The sequence below is a fragment of the Carettochelys insculpta genome, chromosome 30 (genome assembly GCF_033958435.1).
Source record: "Carettochelys insculpta isolate YL-2023 chromosome 30, ASM3395843v1, whole genome shotgun sequence".
NCBI classification, from domain to species: domain Eukaryota; kingdom Metazoa; phylum Chordata; order Testudines; family Carettochelyidae; genus Carettochelys; species Carettochelys insculpta.
This window is the reverse complement of record NC_134166.1, coordinates 12377684-12399386: the sequence shown is the minus strand read 5'-3', so window position 1 is coordinate 12399386 and position 21703 is coordinate 12377684. Positions and strand designations below refer to the sequence as shown.

At 50.6% G+C, this 21703-nt stretch overlaps 1 protein-coding gene across 1 annotated transcript; it reads left to right on the top strand.

The window, feature by feature from the left end:
* Window positions 1-688: 688 nt before the first annotated feature.
* On the top strand, window positions 689-21139 carry LOC142003813 (CD276 antigen-like). The gene is made up of 6 exons (XM_074981106.1): window positions 689-758; window positions 13384-13561; window positions 16142-16223; window positions 16746-17102; window positions 19180-19476; window positions 19737-21139. The coding sequence occupies exons 1-6, from the start codon at window positions 736-738 to the stop codon at window positions 20021-20023; spliced, it is 1224 nt and encodes a 407-aa protein (XP_074837207.1). The 5' UTR covers window positions 689-735; the 3' UTR covers window positions 20024-21139.
* Window positions 21140-21703: the final 564 nt, after the last annotated feature.

Here is a 21703-nt window from a genome sequence, read left to right as displayed (position 1 = left end):
GCTGGCTGATCAAGTGGAAGGCTGCCTGGGTCCCAGGTGGTGTGGGTTTTAATTGCCTCTCCCAATGGCTCTTTACAGAGCTAGTCAGAGGGGAAATGCTGCTTCTCTAGGAGACTTTGTCCCTGGAGGCAGCTGAATGGGCTGGCTGCTGCCCCAGCAGGGAGTGGGGATGGACAAGGTGAGAGGGTGAGAACCTGTTGAAGCAGCAACAGGGTTGAAAGGCTTCTCTCTAGTGCCCACACCACCACCACCCTGGGAGTAAAAGGTGTGTTATGGAATTCTTGCACCTCCTTGAAGAGGCCCATGTTACTGAAACGGCTGAGTGCACCGCTCTGGAGGCGACTAGTATCAGAGGGGTAGCTGAGTTAGTCTGTACCTTCAAAACCAAGTCCTGTGTTATCTTATAGACCACAAGCCCTGCCCTGTGGGCTGCCCCATCCTCCTCCATGACTGCCCTCCAGACCAACCTCCCTCTGACTGGCCCACAAAAGCTTATGCTCCAAAATATCTGTTAGTTTATAAGGTGCCCCAGGACTTGTTGCTCCAGAGGCTGGACTGAGCTAATTCTGGGTGGCCAGCAGGAGGTGCTATGGTATTGGTTACAGCCAGTGCTGACTGGGGAGGAGGATGCTGTCAGTGTGGGCGGGGAAGGGCCGGAACAACTTCCCTCTGCCTCTTCTGCTAGCAACTCAGCACTGCTGGAGTGAGTCTGGGGCAGACGTGTCCCTCCCTAGAATGCTGTGGCCCAAGAGCAGCAGGTGAGTAAACTTCTTGCATCGGGGCCCCACTTTTTGTCCCTGCAATGGCCCTGGAAGTGATGCTCCATACATGGTGGCTGCAAGGGTGGGTGGAAGCAGCAGGGGCTGGAGTAGCTGGTGGAGAGAACCCCGTTGCACTGCCGCCCCTCATGAAATGTCAGGCCTCCCCCTTTGTGCACCTGCTGCCTAGCCCACCTGTAGGGCAAACAGCTGCTCCTGCCTTCCATGAGGAAGGGGCTGGCCAGGCTCCCTCATCCTCCCACAGGCATAACTGGAGCTTAATCCCTGTGCTGCTGCCTTAGCTGCTACCCACCCCCCTGCCATTGCCCAGCGTTTGCGCCTGCAGCCCCTAGCATCCCCTCACAGAGCATCCAGAGACATGCGGGTGAAGTTGGCTGCAGAGTTCAAGACTCCCTCCCTGGGCTGGGGGGAACAGTGGCAAGGGTGGGGCAGGCAGGAGGGGAGTAGTGCCTCTCAGTACACCTGGCTCACTCTCCTCCCTCACTGCCCCTGCCCCTGTGTGGGGGGCACAGACTGTTCAGCAGCAGCTGCCAGCTGGTGCCTTCTGCCAGGCTTCCCCGAGCAGCGTGGCACGGCTGCAGGCTGTGGGTTCAGGATGCATGTGGGGCAGCAGCTGCTAGAGCACAGCTGGCTCTACTTGCCTCTGGCTGTGCCAGGGAGGAGGGGGCTGGGCTGGGCACGCACAGTGGGGGGAAGGAGGCTGATGGTGCCCCTTTTTTGAAATTTCACACCCCTGAGCTAGAGCAAGCTTGGCCTGGTCTGTGCTTGTAATTAAAAGAATTAGGAAGGATCTTCAGCATGGGGATGAGGCAAAATGCTACAGTCATTGTAAGACACACATTAGTCATACATTCACATACGCACGTGAAATTACTCAGGCACTAACTCATGCACAATGTGATGCTTATAAGAAGCACATGGGATTTTTTTAGGGGGACAAGGCAAAAATGCTGCATTTATTGATGATAAAGTGCCAGTTATATGCATATAATAGAGTTTACTTGGAGGCATACACACCATCTTGTGGCTGCTTATACGCTCATCCCTTGTTAAACAAGTACTTAAACAAGGGACACACATGCTTACTTGAGCTCACTAGACCAGTGAGCTCCTCCTTGAGAATAGGGGCCTTACCCACCCTGTTCCCCCCATGGCTCCAGCCCACTGCAGCCTGAAACATCCCATCTGCCCCATGGACCCAACCTGCTGCAGCCTGAAACATCCCATCTGCCCTATGGATCCATCCTGCCACCAGGTTTGAACCCTTCCTCCTGCTCATGGCCCCAAACTACCCCCTGCCCCCAACCCAAAGTTCACTTAACTTTCAAAAGCAGCTCCACATGCTTCCACTCTATGGAGCTCTAAGTATCAGAGGGAGCCATGTTAGTCTGTAGCTTAGAGAACAAGAAGTCTTGTGGCACCTTATAGATGACCAGATGTTTTGGAGCATAAGCTTTTGTGGGCAAAGACCCACTTCATCAGGTACATGAGTGGGGGGGTGGCTTCAGAGGGGTATTTAAAGAGTGGGGTCCCAGAGAAAGGGAGGGCCAGAGCTGACAGGGTCTATTCAACAAGGTGGAAATGGCCCAGTATCAAAAGAGGGAGAAAACAAGTCAGATCAGATGGGGATATGAGCCATTGTCAGAGTCTAATGGGGAGATCTTAACACCCAGGGCAGAGAAGCTGCGAGCCACTCCTGGTCTCTGTTTAATCCTTGGTTAATGGAGTCAAATTTGCAAATTGCAGCTCAGAGCTCTGTCTGTTTTTGGAAATCTTTGTTTCAGGACTGTCCCCCCTTAAATCTGCTACTTAGTGTCCAGGGAGACTGAAGTGTTCCCCACAGGCTTCTGTACGTTACCGTTCCTGGTGTCAGATTTATGTCCATTTAGTCTTTTATGTAGAGACTGTCCAGTCTGGCCAATGTAAATTGCAGTGGGGCGTTGCTGACTGAGGTAGGAGCGCTAGGAGCTGATCAGAGGCTTTCACATGTATTTTAATGGTACATTTAGTGTCCCTCTGAGTTTTCACCTATGAGCAGAAAGTTGGGAACCAATTGTGCTCATTTTGTGAGGGATGTGTACTACACTTCCACTGTTTTTGTTGGAGTACAGGCTAACACAGCTACCTCTGTTACTGTGGTTAGGGCCAGTGATGGTATCTCCAGAATAAATGTGGACAAAGTTGGCAGCAGGGTTTGTTGCAAGGAAAAATTCCAGGATTAGTATTACAGTGGTGTAGTCTGATTGCTAGTGCAAATCTTAGATTAGAAGGCTGTCTGTAGGAGAGGATGGGCCTGTCCCCTGGAGCCTTCTGGAGCGTGGCGGCATGATCTAGAATAGGTTATAGGTTTTTAATGCTGCATTGCAGGGGTTTGAGCTGGGGGCTGTAGATAAGTGGTGGTCTGTTCCTCTTTGCGGGCAGGCTTGCAAACCAGGTGAGCTAGTGGGAGGTAGATATGCTGGAGGTTAGGGATGGGGTCCAGAGTGACTTAAACAAATTGGAAGACTGGGCCACAAGAAATCTGAGGTTCAATAAGGACAAGTGCAGGGTACTTCTGGCACTTGGGCCAGAAGAATCCCAAGCATTGTTACAGGCTGGGGTCTGACTGGCTCAGTAGTGGTTCTGCAGAAAAGGACCTGGGAGTTGTAGTGGATGAGAAGCTGGACATGAGTCAAGTGTCTCATGTATTGGAGGGGTAGCCATGTTAGTCTGGATCTGTAACAGCAACGAAGGGTCCTGTGGCACCTTATAGACTAACAGAAAAGTTTTGAGCATGAGCTTTTGTGAGCACAGACTCACTTGATCAGATGCTGGTCTTGGAAATCTGCAGGGCCAGGTATAAATAAGCCAGAGCAAGGGTGGGGATAACAAGGTTAGCTCAGTCAGCAAGGGTGAGGCTTACTACCAGCAGTTGATCTGGAGGTGTGAACACCAAGGGAGGGGAAGCTGCTTCTGTATTTAGCCAGCCATTTGTAGTCTGTTTAAGCCAGAGCTGAGGGCGTCGAATTTGCAGATGAATTGTAGCTCAGAAATTTCTTTGCTGTAAGATAGCTACTTTTAAGTCTGCTACTGTGTGGCCTGGGAGATTGAAGGGCTCTCCTACAGGTTTTTGTATATTGCCATTTCTGATATCTGATTTGTGTGCATTTATTCTTTTACGTAGACTGTCCAGTTTGTCCAATGCATATAGCAGAGGGGCATTGCTGGCACATTATGGCATAAATTATATTGGTAGATGTGCAGCTGAATGAACCCACGATGGTGTGGCTGATCTGGTTCGGTCCTGTAATGGTGTTGCTGGTGTAGATATGTGGGCAGAGCTGGCAACAAGGCTTGTTGCATGGATGGGTCCCTGAGTTAGAGGGACTGTGGTCCGGTGTATAGTTGCTGGTTAGGATTTGGTTCAGGTGCAGATTAGGGTGCATCAAGAGGAGCATTACCAGTAGATCCAGAGAACTGATTATTCCTCTTTATTTGGCTTTGGTGAGGCTGCATCTGGAGTACTGTGTCCAGTTCTGGGCCCCCAGTTATAGGAAGGATGTGGATACACTGGAGACGGTCCAGCAGAGGGTGACCAAAATAATTACGGGGCTGGAGCATATGACCTATGAAGAAAGGTTGAGGGAATTGGGACTGTTTTAGTTGGCAGAAGAGAAGATTGAGGGGGGACTTGATAACAGCCTTCAACTTACTAAAGGGAGGTTTCCAAGAGGCTGGAGAGAGGCTGTTCACAGTGGTCACAGATGGCAGAACATGGAATAATGGTCTCAAGTTGCGGTTGGGAAGGTCCAGGTTGAACATTAGGAAAAACTTTTTTTCACTAGGAGGGTGGTGAAGCATTGGAATGGTCTACCCAGGGAAGCAGTGGTCTCCATCCCTGGGAGTGTTTAAGTTTCGCTTTGACAAAACCCGGGCTGGGCTGGGCTGGGCTGGGCTGATCTGTCTGGTTTGGCCCTGCCTAGGGCAGGGGGCTAGACTTGATGGCTTTTTTAGGTCTCTTCCAGCTCTATTGCTCTGATTCTATGAGGAGAGCTTTAAACTAAGGTCATTGGGGGACAGTGACCCAAGCCCTGAGTAAGTGGGGAAGGAAGAAGGTACAGCAAAGGAGGACAACTCCTTTGAAAGGAGAAAGTAGACCAATCAGCTTATTATCTAAGGTGTTTGTACACAAATGCAATAAGCCTGGGAAACAGGAGGAATTAGAGGCCCTGGCACAGTCGAAGTATGAGGTGATGGGAATAATGGAGACCTGCTGGGATGACTCGCATAACTGGAGCACGGTCATGGAAGGGTATAAACTGTTCAGGAAGGACAGGCGGGGAGAAAAGGAGTTGCCATGTATGTGAGCAGTATGATTGTTCAGCGCTCTGATTTATGGAGGGAGAAGAGACAATTGTGTCTTTAGGTTAAGCTTGGAAGTGGAAGCAACAGAGGTGATGTGTTTAGTGTCTGCTATATCCCACCAGATCAGGGAGATGAGGTAGATGAGGATTTCTTCAGACAACTGAGAAGCTTCCAAGTCACAGGCCCTGGTTCTCATGGGCGACTTTAATCACTCACACATTTGTTGGGAGACCAATACAGCAGCGCACAGATAATCCAGGAAGTTTTGGAGAATGTTGGGGATAACTTCCTGGTACAAGTGCCGAAGGAACTGACCAGGGGCCATGCACAGCTTGACCTGCTGCTCACAAACAGGGAAGAACTAGTAGGAGAAATAGAAATGGGTGGCAACCTGGGCTGCCAGGATCAGGAGATGGTAGATGTCAGGATTCTGACAAAAGGAAGGAAGGTGAGCAGTGAAATAGACTCTTGATCTCAGAAGAGCAGAACTTCAACGCCCTGAGAGAACTGATGGGCAAGATCCCCTGGGAAGCTAATATGAAGGGGAAAGTAGTTCAGGAGAACTGACAGTATCTTAAAGAGGCCTTACAGAAGGCACAGGAACAAACCATCCCAATGCACAGTAGAGAGCAAATCTGGTAGGCAACCAGCTTGGCTTACGCAGGAAATCCTTGGTGAGCTTAAACTCAAAGGGTGCATGTAAGAAGTGGAAACTCGGACAGATGAGTAAGGAGGAGTATTAACATGGCTGGAGAAGGTCGGGGGGTAAACAGGAAAGCAAAAGCACAACTGAAACTGTAGCTAGCAAGGAGTGTGAAGGGCAACAAGAAGGGTTTCTACAGGTACGTTAACAAGAGGGTGATCAAGGAGGATATGGGGCCATTGTCTGTCATCAGGTTACCTCCCTCATCCAGCAATGTGTAAGGCTGAAGTACTTGATGCTTTTTTGCCTCAGCCTGCATGGACAAGGTCAGCTCCCCAACTATAGGACTAGGCAATGCAGTGTGCGAAGGAGGTGGGCAGCCCTCAGTGGGGAAAACCAGTTAAGGGCTATTTAGAAAAGCTAGATGCACACAGATCCATGGGTCTGGATTTAATGCATCCCAGGGTACGAAGGGAATGAGCAGAATCATTGCAGACCCTTTGGATACTATCTTTGAAAACTCATGGAGATCAGGAAAGGTCCCGAATAATTGGAAAAAGGCAAATGTATTGCCCATGTCTAAAAAAGGAAAAGACAATCTAGGGAACGATAGATGGGTCAGGCTCACCCCAGTCCCCCAGAAAAATCATGGAGGGAACCCTCAAGGAATCCATTTTGGAGCGCTGGAAGAAAGTGATCAGGAGTAGTCAACATGGATTCACCAAGGGCAAGTCCTGCCTGACCAGTCTGATTGGTTTCTGTGATGTAACTGGCTCTGTGGACATGGGACAGTCAATGGATGTGATGTACCTTGATTTCAGCAAAGCTTTTGATGGTCTCCCACAATATTCTTGCCTGTGAGTTAAGGAAGTATGGATTGAATACATGGACTGTAAGATGGATAGAAAACTGGCTTGACAGACAGTCCCAATGGGTAGTGGTCAATGGCTCTTCCATGTTGGCGGTTGGTTTCCAGTGGAGTGCCCCAAGGATCAGTTCTAGGGCCAGTACTGTTCAACATCTTTAACAGCCTGGATAAGGGGATGGATTGCACCCTCAGCAAATTTGCGGATGACACTAAGCTAAGGGGTCAGGTAGGTATGTCGGAAGGTAGGGATAGGGTACAGAGTGGCCTTGACAAATTGGAGGATTGGGCCAAAATAAGTTTGAAGTTCAACAAGGCCAAGTGCAGAGTTGTGCACTTGGAAGGGAAGAATCCCAAGCACTGTTACAGCCTGGGGACCAACTGGCTAAGTACCAGTGCAGCAGGAAAGGACCCAGGGATTACAGTGGATGAGAAGCTGCATATGAGTCAGTAGTCTGTCCTTGTCCTCAAGAAGGCTTATGGCATAGTGGGGCGCATTAGGAGAAGCATTTCCAGCAGATCTAGAGAAGTTTTTCCCCCTTTACTCAGCTCTGAAGCCTCATCTGGAGTATTGCATCCAGTTCTGGGCCCCACAGTATAGAAAGGATGTGGATGCATTGGAGAGGTTCCTGCAGAGGGCAACAAAAATTATTAGGGGTGTGGAGCACATGACCTGTGAGGAGAGGCTGAGAGATTTGGGCTTATTTAGCTTGCAGAAGAGAAGACAGAGGCAATTTGATAGCGGCCTTCAGCTTCCTGAAAGGGGGCTCTAAAGAGGATGGAGAAACTGTTGTCAATGGTGACAGATGACAGAACAAGAAGTCCTGTGGTACCTTATAGACTAACAGATAAGAGCAAGGAGCAATAGTCTGAAGTTAGAGGGGGTGGTATAGGTTGGATATTAGGAAAAACTGCTTCACCAGGAGGCTGGCGAAGCATTGGAATGTGTTACCATGAGAGGTGCTGGAATTGCAATCCCTAGAGGTTGAAATCCCAACTTGACAAAATCCTGGCTGGGACGATTTAGATGGAGTTGATCCTGCTTTAGACAGGGGGCTGGACTAGATGACCTCCTGAGGTCCCTTCCAGCCCTAGAATTCTATGATTCTTGGGCCTATCTTGAAGCAGCTGCTTTCTGGATAGTTGTCTGGCCCTGTCAATCTTTTTGTACTTCTCCCAGTGGGTAATTAAGTGTTATAAATGCTTGGTAGAGATCTCGAAGTCTTTGGCCTGTCGGTAGGATCAGAGCAGATTCAGTTGTATCTAAGGGCTTGACTATAAAGATGGACCATGTGATGTGTGTTGGATGGAAGCTGGAGGCATGTAGGTAAGTGTAGCAGTCGATGGGTCTAGCTCAGGCTGCAGGGGACAGCCCCCATACTCACCAGAAGCCATGCTGACAGTGTGGGGAAGTTGGGTTGGGGCACGTGTGACACCTTGCCTCTAGTTACATGTCCTCAAACTCAACTTTCATTCATTAAACAATCTTCTTGTGAAAGAGAAACAAGATATGTGGCCTCAAACATTTTTGGAGCATAAGCTTTTGTGGGAAAGACCTGCTTTGAGATGCATGAGTGGGGGGGATTCAGAGGAGAGCTGAAAGAGGGAGTCAATTTACATAGACTATCCAGTTTGGCCAATGTAAAGGAATAAATGGACCTTAATCAGACATCGGGAACAGCAACATACAAAAACCTGTAGAACACTTCAATCTCCCTAGACACTCAGCAACAGATTTAAAAGTAGCCGTCCTACAACAAACGTCAGTCGCAATTCATTTACAAATTTGACTCCTCAACCAAGGATTGAACAGACTGGGAGTGGTTGGCCCATTACAAAAGCAGCTTCTCTGCTCTTGATGTTCACTCTTCCACACTAACTGCTGAGAGTGGGCTATATCCTCTGTGACTGAACAGATCTTGTCAACTCTGGCCCTCCCCTTGACTGAGACTCCCTTTAAACCCTCCTCTGAAAACCCCCACTTCCCAGCAGCTCTCCTCTTTTCTTAGCTGATAAGCCTTCTGTTTCTGCTAGAAATGGCTGCAGGTGGTGTTGGTGTGGGAGAGAGGGGAAGCTAAGTCAGGACTTGTCTGACTCCTGGGAAGTTCTGAATGGGGGTGCAGTCCCCTTTCAAAACCTTTGCCTAAGCTGGGGGGGGCCCATAGTTCCATGGTTCAAAAAACAGAGCTCAAGGGTATCCATGAGCGGGGGCAAGGGTCTGGTCTCTTGGGACTAGACCTAATCTGGGGTGTGGGTGTTGTCTGGGGCATCTGCCCGCTTATCACTCAATCCAGCACGACTGGAGAGGCCTAGGAAGCTGTCTGGGGACTCCACATTGAAGCTACTGCTGTGATCCAGGTGCTCACATCTCTTCCGGGCTGGGTGAAATCTCACTAGAGACCATCCCACCCCTTGAGGCATCTGCCCTGCCGTGAGCACTCACCCAGGGAACAGCAGCCCCCTCATCCTGCTCCCAGGAAAGTCTTTGTCATACTCTAGGAGCCCCTGTCACTGTCTGGCTCACCCAGCACTGGTGGAAGGGCAGGAGGCCAGTGCCAAACCAGTATGGGGAGAGAAGGAATTAATGGGGGTGGGGGGTGCTGGAGAGGGGAGTGCAGGGGTTGGTGGGGACAGCAGAAGGGAGCTGCAAGGGGATGGAGCAGGAGCTGTTGGGGAGAGTGATAGAGCAGGGCGGAAGGGGATGAGGAGCTGGGGGAGAGCAACAGGGACTAGGAAAGGGGAGCAGAGATGGGATGAACCCTCGTCGGATATCTTGCTCACAGCAAAACCCTGAAGTACTATTGAGCCCTTGATGTTTTCCAGCCCTTGAGGATAGGCAAGTGGCTCTGCTCCCATCCAGCCCACCTAGCAGCAGGATCAAAGTTAGGAGCTGAGGCTCTCAAAGGCTCAGGAACAGCAGGCCAGCAAAGCTCGTCAAGCCACACCACGCCCCTTCTGCTTCTACCCAAGGACAAAGGCCACCTCTCTACAGCCAGCCTCTGCATGGTTTGTGGAGTGGGCCCTGTGATGGGATCCCTGGGTGATACCTGAAACTGTGGAATCACAGTTCCCCCTTAGACCCTCCATCCTGGGCTTTTTCTCTCAATGATTTGCTAGTGATCAAGTAGCAAATCTCTCCGGGGGCTGCTGCCATGCAGCACAACCATAAGAGGGGTCCCACTCCCACCTAGGCTTCCTGATGGTTCTCAGGGCCACTCATGGGTCTGGAGAAGGGCACTGGCCAAATCCCTCCCAGCTCCAAGCATGGAAACTCATGGAAACTATACCACACTGTACTGTTCAAGACAAACAGTGCAAATTTAAAAACAAAGTCCTGTGTCACCTTATAGACTGACTAATGGATGTTTTGGAGCATAAGCTTTCGTGGACAAAGACCCACATCAGATGCATGGGGGTGGGGTTCAGAGGAGGATTTAAAAATGGAGCCTCCATAAAGGGGAGGGCCAGAACTAACAAAGTTTAATAGAAGAATTCCACAGAGGCTTTAACAATCTGCACCCCACCATCAACTTATGCCTCGAGTACTTCATGTGAGACACATTTCCTGGACACTACAGTACAAATCAAGGATGGCCAGATTGGTACCACATGCTACCAGAAACCCACTGATCGCTACCCTTACCTATATGCTTCTAGCTTCCATCCTGCACACATAACTAGATCCATTGTTTATGGTCAAGCCCTTAGGTACAATCACATTTGCTCTGATCCTATTGACAGAGACCGAAAACTACAAGCTCTTTACCAAATATTCATAAACCTGAATTACCCACCAGGAGAAAAACAAATTGACGGACGGCCGGATACCCAGCGATGAGCTACTCCAAGATAGGTCCAAAAAAGCCAAGAACAGAACACCACTGGTCATTATCTACAGCCCCCAACTCAAACTACTGCAATATATTAAAGACCTACAACCTATCCTTAATCAGGATGCCGCACTCCAGAAGGCCCTGGGTGACAGGTCCTGTTCTCTCCTACAGACAACCTCCCAACTTTATGAGGATTCTCACCAACAGCCACCTTCTATACCGCAGGAACACCAGTCCTGGGACTTTTTCTTGCAACAAGGCCCATTGCCAGCTTTGTCCATGTATGCATTCTGGAGATACCATCACTGGATCTAACTGGGTTATTCAGACTCACGGGCACATTCTCATGTTCCTCAGCTAACATCATATATGCCATCATGTGCCAATAATGCCCAGATGCTTTGTATATTGGACAGATTTCAAACTCTCTTAGACAAAGAATTAATGGGCATAAAACAGACATAAAAACATCCCTGATTCACAAACCTGTCAGCCAGCACTTTAATGGAGTGGGCCATTCTGTTAATGACCTGAAAGTCTGCATCTTACTAAAGAGGAATTTTCACAACACTTTGGAAAGAGAAGCTGCTGAACTCTTTTATATTCAAATTTGACACATTAACGTGGTTTGAACTGGGATGGGAATTTTCTAGGTCATTGTAGGGACTGTTATGCATACTTGGCTTTATCTCATTCTTGACTCCCTCTGCTCTTTGATTTCCTCACCTTGATAATATTTTTCTGATTTGTCAACCTTGATTACTGTTTTTGGTTCTGTGCCTTAAATATTGAGTCTGTTCTGGTATGGCTGTGGTCTGAAGAAGTGGGTCTGTCCCACGAAAGCTCACCTGATGAATTATTTTGTTAGTCTTTAAAGTGCTAATGGACTGCTTTTTTGCTTTGAGAGTCTAATCAGTGAGGGTGGATGTAGCCCATTATCAGCAGTTAATGTGAAGTTGTGAACATCAAGAAAGTAGAAAAGTCAGTTCAGTTGGGCGGGGGTGGGGGGGGATGTGGCCCATTGTCAGTTGCTAATGTGGAGGTGTGACATCAAAAGCGGAGAAACTGCTTTTGTAATGGGCCAACCACTCCCAGTGTCTGTTCACTCCTTGGTTGATGGAGTCAAATTTGCAAATGAATTGCAGCTCTGAATTTTCTCTGCATTTTATTCTTGAAATTTTTTGTTGTAGGACGGCTACTTTTAAATCTGAGTGTCTAGGGAGATGGAAGTGCTCTCCTACAGGTTTTTGTATATTGCCATTCCCGATGTCTGATTTGTGTCCATTTATTCAACTTTAACTCCATCAACCAAGGACTTAACAGAGACTGGGAGTGGTTGGCCCATTACAAAAGCAGTTTCTCTGCTCTTGATGTTCACCCCTCTGCATTAACTGCCGATAATGGGCCACATCTACACTGACTGAACAGACTTCGTCATCTCTGGCCATCCCCTTCACTGAGACCCCCCCCCTCTTTAAATCCACCCCTAAACCACCCCACCTATGCATGTGCCAAAGAGGGTCTTTGCTCATGAAAGCTGATGCTCCAAAATGTCAGCCTAAAAGGTTCCAGAGGACGTCTTGTTCTCAAAGACACAGGCTAACACGGCTACCTCTCTGACACAATGCAAATTTATTAACCGATTCATGATTTAATCAGTGAAAAGGGGACTTTGTAAACCTGAGCAACTTTATCAAACATTTGAGACCACAATTTCCTAAACTGGGGTGGGGGGTGAGGAAATTCCTGGCAGGGCATCAGGCAACGCAGCCCACCCCATCCCCCAGTCACTCCCCACGCCTGCAGAAAAAGCTGGCCCTTGCTTCTGGCTCTCAGCCCCTGCTGTTTCATGTGGGCCACCGCTACTAGAAAAAGGCAGCGGGTGAAGGCCCACGTGGAGCTAGCTGCCTCCTGCAAAGGTGAGCCTGGGTTGGGGGTGGGAGGAGGATGAAGTTAAATGAGGGGCTGGTGGTGCCTGGCTTTGGGGGAAGGGAGGGGCTCAGGCAGGTGGTTGACGGATGGCTTGGTTAGCTGGCCCATGGTAAAGGTGGCGGGGGGGCATGAAGCTTTCTCAGATCAAAAGGGGGGGTGTGATGCTGAAAAGTTGGGGAACTGCTGCTGTGGGCAAACTCACTGATAAAGCTCAGCAGGAAAACACACTGACTACAGAAGAGATTTTAAGTGACTCTGACAGGCAAAACGTCGTTGCCAAGATAAAGGAGCCATCTACCTTGGCAGCCTTGTTTGTCCGAGTGCTTAGGTGAAGCTGTTTTTGTCATGCCTCTGGATAGCGTCGTTCATAATACGCTGGCCCATGGTGGCATCATGGTTGCGGCAGCCGCTAAGGCTCTGCTGCCTCTTCCCTCCTAATGAGAGCAGCTGGTGTGAACTCATCTTTGAACTGAGTCTTCACTGCGTGGGGCTGGGGCTGGGGGTGTTTGGATTTTCAGACTGGCTGAGAAACTGAGAAGTGCGTCGTTTCGGGGTGGGAGCTGCTTGTGATTAGTTTTGGCACTGGTGATTTCCCCCAGCAACATCTGGTTCCTTTCCCGTCTGGTAGAAGTTCCCTGGCTCCACACCACCGTAGGGTGTTGGTAGGTAACGCCTCTTGGGGATGCTGGGGGCTGGTGTGTAATTTCCCAAGATTACCAGGGGAGTTGGGTGGGGGCTTAGTCACAGGGCAGAACTGGCTCAGAGCGGGACCCCTGGGTATGGGACTGGCCCTGGTTGCTGCTGACTCCCCCAGCAGAAGGGTGAGTTACCACCAGGTGTGCTGTGGTCACAGGCTGTTCACCCTCTGTCCTGTCCCATGATGAGTCTGACAGTGCTGGGGTGGGGAAAAGCCACCAGGACCGCCTGGAAGCTCGTTAGCAAAGTAAACAGCAGCTGCTTCTGTTTGTGCTTGATCTTCTGCTGCAGTTACAGGAAACTGGTCACAAACATGAGTTCTCCATCTGACGTAATGGAATCGCTATTTACTCATCGCTGGGAATTTAAACACTGTTCAAAAAAGCCTTCAGGAGCCCACGCTGCCTGCGCTGCTCACTCATTTCTGGACGCCCCCCAGGCTCTGTGCACTGTCTGCTGGGCTGCTCTGGTGAGTACATCAGTAATTGGGTTACTGATCTGCCCTGTGGAAGAATAAGTGTCAGATCTAGGTTCTAGGGCACGGACTGTCATCACCTCCGACCATGGCTGGCGAGGGGATGTGGGGCAGCACGAAAAGAGGGAGGGGAACGGGGCCTGTGGTGGGAAAGTGGGCTCAGAAGGGTGTTGATCTCCTAGGATCTGGCTGGCTGTGCTGGTTCCTTCATTACCAGGCTGACATGTATAGGGTGACCCTATTCCCCTGTGTGAAATATGGGACACCTGGCAAAACTGCTTGGAGTTCAGCGAGCTCAGCAGCAATCCATGAGAACTGTGCAGTGCAAACCTTCAACAGAACATTAAGGTGACTGAGAGCCCATTGAAACGATATACTGCGTTATTGTAACACAGGTAAAAATGGATACGCACTGGAAGTGAAATTGATCTGAAGAAGTGGGTCTGTCCCACAAAAGCTCATCACCAAATAAAGCATTGGTAGTCTCTAAAGTGCTACATTTCTGCTGCTTTGTTTTGTTGGAGTCTGTACTCCAACAACCCAGAGTGTGGGTTGGTAGTGAGAGAGAATTACAAGGGCCAGAGCTGGGAGTTCGTGTGGGAGGGCTGATATGCGGGTGAGCTGCAGGAAATTAGGCGAGGTGGTACCTGCACGTGTGTGCAGGAGGGCAAGAGCCAGGCTGGGAGCAGGGATGAGTCCTGGGGTCTGGAACAGTGCAAGCCATTGGCTATTTCTCGCAGCAGTATCAAGAGAATGAAACCTACTAGACCAGTTCCCTGCCCACCCCTGCATTTAATTTCACTGGAGTCAGTGGATTTACAACAGATAACTTATCCCCTTAGCTTCCAAAGCAAAACAGATTATCCCATAGCTGATCCCATCCAACCCCTCAGCGTAGTCAGTACAGCACAGCCAACCGAATAGTCATGCGCACTGTGCTGAGCCCACCGCCAACCCTTCCAACCTGCCACCAGTCTGTGTCCCTGTCATGATCATGAGGGTTAGGCAGCAGCCTGGGAGTAAAAGGGTTAACCTCCTTAGCCAGGTGGGGTTGGCCTATAGGAATGTAGGTAAGAATTGAATTTTGGCTTCTCCCTCTTCTGTTCTGTTTGCTGCTTCTTTCCAGCCGTGAGGGGGGAGACAGAATATCTCCCTCCAAGAACAAGCCCTCCAATCTTCTGTAAGTTGGGTAAAGTTTAGATTGATCCGTTCGGCTTTATTGTTTTATGGTTTGGGAAGTGGGGTCTGATGTCTGGGCACTTTTTAGAAATGTTCTTTTACTCTCCTTGAAATTAAGTTCTAGGCCCATGGTGGAGACTCCCCATGTGTTTTACTTTGTGACTCTTCCATCTAGTCATGAGGTTTGCAACATGAATATTGTTGTAATAATAAAAGTTCTCTATTTTTCTCTTTATTAACCTGGGATTGGTTAATGTCTGTGTCCTGGTTTTTACTTTTGGGGCTGAGATTTCCCAAGTCGTCTCTCCCTGGTTTCCTTATTACTTGGGTGGTGGCAGCGAGTTTTATCCCCAAAATCTAAGGTTTTTTTAGGATTTCTGGGGGGAAGTTAAGGTTTTGGAGGTACTTTTTCTGGCCCCCACTTCTGCATTTATCTTGCTAGAGTGGGGAAGGAGCCATGACAGTCCCACACACCTGCATGCTAACAGCCTGCTCCGTACACAGGATTTTCAGAGCTTGTCATGTCTGGGCCCCAGACCTCTGCTCAGTCCATAGGCTCTGTGTGGGGCCCCGCTTGCCCTTACTGGGGAGGGGTCAGGTGTTGATCCCTGGGCTCAGAGTACCACAGGTAGGTGCCCCCTGTTTAAGCAGGCTGAGTACCCAGTCCCTCACGGCCTTCAGCTGAGCCCTGTGGTTACCAGGGCAGGGAACCCCAAACACTCAATGTGGGAGCTGCTCACCTCTCCTGCTGTCTTCGGTGCTGCTGCTATTTGCCTGCACTGCGCTCTACCTTTTTCCTTGGGTGTCTGAACCCCTCGCTGCTCTTCCACTCTCCCCCACATTTCCCTCACTGGGGCAGGGAAGGCTTTTTAAAAGGCCTGTGGCAGTCTCAAGTGGAGACAGCTGGCCCTTAACTGATTTCCAGCAGCCTGTTTCCTCTCTCCTCCCACACAGCCTGTGATGATACTGGAACAGCTGGGCCTGTTTCTGCTTTTTTAGAGCTGCCTCTGGCCTGATTCTGTCCCATATCCCCCCTCCCCTGCTCAACACACTATGGGGAATAGTCACGGCAGGGCAGCCATGTCTGTATCTTCACAAATAAAAAAGCAGCCCTGGAGCACTTCAAAGACTAACAATAATTTATTAGGTGATTTCTATTCCAGCCAACTAAATGCGGCACCTTGCTTGGGGAATATGGAGACGGCACTATGGGGCTGTGCTGACAGGCCGTGACCCCTTGACAGGCTGAGAGTGGTGCCATGTTGGGCTCTGGCTTGAGCTGAGTCCCACTTGGGAGCTGCGGGACGTTGGTGGAGCTGGGGCATAACTGAGAAGTCAATTCTTCAGGGCCTTGGAGGGTCACTTAACCAACCAGCGTCTCCATCGCTCCTGCAGGGCAAATCTGTCTCTCATCGTGGGATGTGCCTGGACCCCTGCTCCTCAATATTCCTGTTCCTGGTGTGCGGAAGCCATTGGGGTGAGTATCTCGCCTCCCAGTCCCTGCTGCCCTACCCTGTTCACAAACCACGTGGACTTTCCCAAGCTCACGTGTGGCTCCAGAGCCCAGCCGGAGGGCGGAGACTAGTTCCCCACGGTACAGGGAGGTGTGTTGTTGAACCCTATGAGGAGAACGAGCTGCTATTTGTTCAGTTCCCTAAAGCTCTTTTGACGGAGCCCTCCTCTGCCCGTGGGGTCCCAGAAGGTCACACCTTCATGGTGACATTGAGAGGTTCCCAGAAAACCTGGCTGTTGCTGGTGTGGAGTGCACAGATGTATCGTATTCAGAAGTAAGATTTCAATCCCCACATTTGAGGAGAAAAGCTGGGAAACTCAAGCAGGCCAGGATATGTCCTGGTCCCTCCAGCTTGTCCTCTTATCTCTTCCTGCGTCCAAGCTCCCCTCCCATTTGGTGCTAACCCTCTGGAGATAAAGGGGCCCCAGGGCGGGGAGAGTCAGGGCTGTGGCTGAGGTGTCTACCTTGATCCTGTTTCCCTTTCAGGACTCCTCACTGCTGAGTCATCCATAACTGCTCAGTTCGGAGAGGACGTCACCCTGAGCTGTTCGTTCCCCTCCCAGCCTGGGATGAACCTCCAGCACCTGACCCTCACCTGGCAGAAGGAGCTGGCAGGTGAACCACAGGCCCTGGTGGTTCATAGCTACTATTATGGGAAGGACCAGCTGGAGAAGCAGGAAGCGGCTTATAGGAACAGGACTCATCTGAATGCAGAGGGGCTGGCCCAGGGGAACGCGTCCCTGACACTGACAGGTGTCCGCACCCAGGACGAAGGTGTCTATTTCTGCCACGTCACCACGGAGCTGGGCAGTACTTCAGAGGCAAGGCTGCTTGCGGTGCTGGGTATGGTTTGCTTAGTTTCTCCTTGGTCTCCATTACCCTTTGATAGCAGATAGACTGAGGGACACTGCACCAGCATCTGAGATGATCTCTCCCTTACTGTGAACCAGCAGCGGCACAGGAGCAGCCAGGGCCTGGCACTGTTTAATCAGCACTCACACCAGGTGCTGTGACAGGCTTACAGGCTCTGCCAGCTGCCCTGTAGAAGATACGAATCTGCAGGTTGGTTCAGATCTAGGGGGCTGCCTAGCCCCATAGCTGTCACCAAGCACAGCCAGCTGCTCGAGAGGCAGAGGTGGGGGTACCTGAGGTGCACAGCAATGGATGACCACACACGCCTTGTCTTAGCAGCGAAATGTGAGGCTGGAAGGGGCCCGGAGAGGTTGGCCGTCAGAAACAGAACTCCAAAGATCTCAGGACTGCAGCCGACTCCCCAAAGCTGCTTCAATTTGCCAGCACTCCTGGCCTCATTTCGACCTGTGCAGAGGAGTTCTACAGACTAGACATAAACCCTTGTCCTTGGAGTGGAGCATAGGACAGCTACAAATCTCCTCCACTTCACCCTGTCTCAGGACAAAACTTATAGCTGATGTTGTCCTTCAGCCTCAGTCGATCTCCTTCGCATTGTCTGAGGCTTTCCTCTTTCGCGTTCTCCTTGCGGGTTCCCTATTAGTGCTTGACGGACTGTGCTGGAAGATGGTTTTCTGTGTGGCCCAGCCACCCCCACCTTCTCTTGATTTGAATGTCAAGTGGTTTTTGTCCCGCTCTGTTCCAAAGCGCTCTGGTTGGGCTCCACAGGCTAGGATGAACTGTCAGGAAAAGTATCTCCTAGGATGAGTCTTAACTGCTTTGAGCTTTAGTGCAGGGTCTGGTGCTCAAAGCAACGTGCCACAGAGAACTGAAGGGGCAGAGATCAGGTGTAATCCCAAGTATTGTCATAAGCTGGGGAACAACTGGCTAAGTGGTAGTATAGCAGAAAGGGACTTAGGGGGTTGTGGTGGATGAAAGGCTGGATATGAATCAATAGTTTGCCCTTGTAGCCAGGAAGGCTAACGGCATATTGGGGTGCATTAGAAGGAGCATTTTGAGCAGATGTAGAGAAGTGGTTGTTCCCCTCTTTTCAGCACTGGTGAGGCCTCATCTGGAATAGTGTGTCCAGTTTTCGCCCCCCCGCCCAAGTATTAAAAGGATGTGGATGTGCTGGAGCAGGTTCAGCAGAGGGCAACAAAAATGACTAATGGGCTGGGGCATATGACCTACAAGGAGAGGCTGAGGGATTTGGACTTGTTTAGTTTACAGAATACTGAGGGGTGATTTACGAGCAGCCTTCAGCTTCCTGAAAGGGAGCTCTAAAGAGGATGGACAGAAACTGTTGTCAGTGGTGTCAGATGGCAGAACAAGGAGCAATGGTCTGAAGTTACAGGAGGAGAGGAGTAGGTTGAATATTAGGAAAAGCTACTTCACCAGGAGGGCGGTGAAGCACTGGAATGTGTTACCCAGAGAGGTGGTGGAATCTCCATCCCTAGAGGTTTTTAAGTCCTGGCTTGACAAGGTCCTGGCTGGGATGATTTAGTTGGGGTTGATCCTGCTTGAAGCAGGGGGCTGGCTGAGATGAGCTCCTGAGGTCCCTTCCAGCCCTGGGATTCTATGATTCTGAACTGGGCCCTGGAATTCCAGCCCCTATGGCTCTGAGAGGTGTAGGGTTAGAACAAGAGGCACCAATTGGGTTCTGTCTCATCAGATAAGCGAGCAGCCATGAGTCCAAGGAAGGTCCTGCTTAATGCAGGAAACAAGGGGTAGGAACAAGTGGCCAGATTTCAGAATGGCAAGTGGTAACAAGCAGGGTGGTCTGTACTGGGACAGGGCCTATTCTACACATGCCTTAATGATCAGTCTAAATTAGCGGTTTCCACCCAACAAAGAGCTCTTGGCATCTTTGTGGAGAGGTCTCTGGAAACGTCCACTCAGTGTGCCGCGGCAGTGGAAAATTCAACCATGAGGGGGACCAGGAAGAAAAGGATGGGCAGTAAGACAGAAAATATCCTGTTGCCGCTATATAAATCCCCTGTTTTCCTTTCAGCTCCCTACACTGAGCCTCATCTGACCTTTGACCTCTCCTTTCGGCTGGGCCACACACTCTTGACCATCAGCTGGGGGAGTGGATACCCCTGGGCGAGTGTGGAGTGGAGGGACGGGATGGGCACCAACCTGACGGCGCTCAGCAATACCACTGAGTCCGTGGATGCCTGGGGCCTTTACACCCTGCACAGCAAGCTGGCTGTGCCCCTGGAGCAAAGTGCCAACCTCACCGTGCGCCTGGTGAGCGCGTCGGGGCAGGAAACCTCGGTGCAGCACATCACAGTGACAGCAGGGCCTGGTGAGTGACGGGGCCGGGGGGTAGAACGGTCCAGCTGGCGCAGGGCTCTGCCCCCTGCAGGATGTGGGCAGGGGATTAGCAACTGAGCCGTTGTTTACCCATTGTCGCCCCCCAGTGGCAGAGCTCAGTATTGCTGCTTGGCGGTCCTGAGTTCAGGCGTGTCCGCCTCAACCCGGGTGGGAGGGCGACAGGCTGAGTCCAGGGAGCTCGCTGTAGCTCGCAGGCCCGGCTCATGGAACGCTCTGGGGTCTCTCTTGCAGGGCAAAGACGCAGCCAGGTCTGTCTGCTGGTGACCTGGTTGGGAACCATGACCCTGGTGGTGATAGCGGCTGTGTGGATCCTTCGCCGTCCCATCTGTGGGACTTTCAGACGGTGCTCAGGGACTCACTTCACCAGGACGATGAACTTGGACGATCCTTTACCCTACAGCCAGCTGGGCCCTGGCAACTGCTCAGCACTAGCTACACCCCTTCCCACCAGCCTGGGGGCTGAGCTCACAGCGCTCCCTCACCTGCACCCCACGAATCTGCAGCCAGAAGCCAAGTGATGTTAATGTCCATGTTTATACTGCATAGTTCTGAGTAGGGCTGTCAACTGATAAGTTGTGATTAATTGTGTGATCAAAAGAATTAAATGCCATTAATCGCACAGTCAGTCACAGGGCTGCAGGGGCTCCCTGGTCCCAGCCAGGGTCCCCGCTGCTCCAGGTCCCAGCTGGCTCTCAACTGTGGGGCTGCCCCTGACTGGGATCCCTGGAGTGGCAGCAGTGCCTGTGGCGACCAGGGTCCCGACCATGTGACTGCCCCCAAACCCAGGATCCCTTCAGCTGCTGGTGCGGCTCTGTGCCCCAGCCGGCTCTCGGATGCAGGGCTACCAGGGTTTTCCTGCCCCTACTTTGAATCGGCATGGCCAGCAATGGCTTTTCTCTAGGGCTGTCAATTACTAGATACCACCTGCAATTAATACATTAATTTTTAATGTGTTAAATCTGTCCTGCATTTAACAATAATGCACTTTGACAGCCCTAGTTCTGACAGACTGCTGCTGAACTTGCTTGAATACCATAATTCTACCAGGTATCCTGTATTCAGCACAGGGGAGTATGGTCACCTCAGAGTCACAGGTGGCAGCACCCCGGTCCCCATTAGCCTAACCAAGGGACAGGAGGTCACCCTGAGCTATCCCTAGAAATCCTCCGCATGCTCTTAGCTCCAGCTGGCTGGAGCGCCAGGCCCCCAGCAGCCCAGAGGACTATTTATGATGGTTTAAAATGTCATGGTTGTGCAGCCAAACTTGTGATTGTGGGGACCTACCTGACAGGTTGGGAGGCCCTAGATTGTCTGGAGCTTCCTGGCAGCAGGAGCATCTAGGGTTTGGGGACAGCCAGGTAGTTATTTGTGCTACTTGTACAGTGATTGACAATACTGATTTCTCTCTGCTGTGCAGACACAGCGATTTTCTTTGAAAGAAATTAACGACTTTTTAAAAAAGTTTATTTTTATGTTCCCAGAGAATGTCCTTAGTAGAGGCAGAGGCCTGCTTCATGCACAGGTTCAGGTGACCTGCAAACAATTCCTTTCATTTTCTTAATTTTATGTAGAAATGCTGGGGGAAAAATTGCCCGCCCCCACCCACCTTCTTTCTGCTGGGCAGACAGAGCAACTTTCTTAGAAAGAAACAAGAATTTTTTTAAATATTTTATTTTTATATTTACTGTTTTTGCGGGTTCATTTGAAAATCCACTCGCTTTTGCACCAAAGCTCAGGCTAAGTGAGCTGCCTAGTGAAAGCTGGGGATTCACTGAATCTGGTTGTTGCTTGTATGTTTGTATCTTTTCAACATGAGGAATTATAAGTATTGGCTCTGTGCTTGGAGTGATGTTGGTTTCCGGGAGACCACAATAGGAGGCATGGCGACCTAGTGTGAAAGGATTCCTACCCAGGCAGCCCTACTCTGCACCACTGGTCCTGCTAGCCCCCTAGTTCCACCTTTAGGCCTGACAGGGAGATGTGGGTGGGGCGCAGGGCAGCTATGTCCTGCAGCCTCCTCTGTGCACAAGGAATAGACGGACTGTCCACCCTGTCCTCAGAGCTGCTGGATTGGGTGGGGGTGGACAGCCATGGGGTTAATTCTCCCACCTGCTCCCTGGTGAAGCCCTGCAGCAGTGACTCGGGGCAAAGGGACCAGGTTAGAGGATGGGGGCTCTTCAGGAGGGGGAAGGAGCTGC

Excerpts from the sequence above, each read along its gene's own strand:
- LOC142003813 (XM_074981106.1), top strand. The coding sequence starts at position 736 with ATGCTGTGGCCCAAGAGCAGCAG. Across the intron at positions 759-13,383 it reads CTGTGGCCCAAGAGCAGCAG|TTACAGGAAACTGGTCACAA; the intron begins GTGAGTAAACTT and ends CTTCTGCTGCAG. Across the intron at positions 13,562-16,141 it reads CTGTCTGCTGGGCTGCTCTG|GGCAAATCTGTCTCTCATCG; the intron begins GTGAGTACATCA and ends TCGCTCCTGCAG.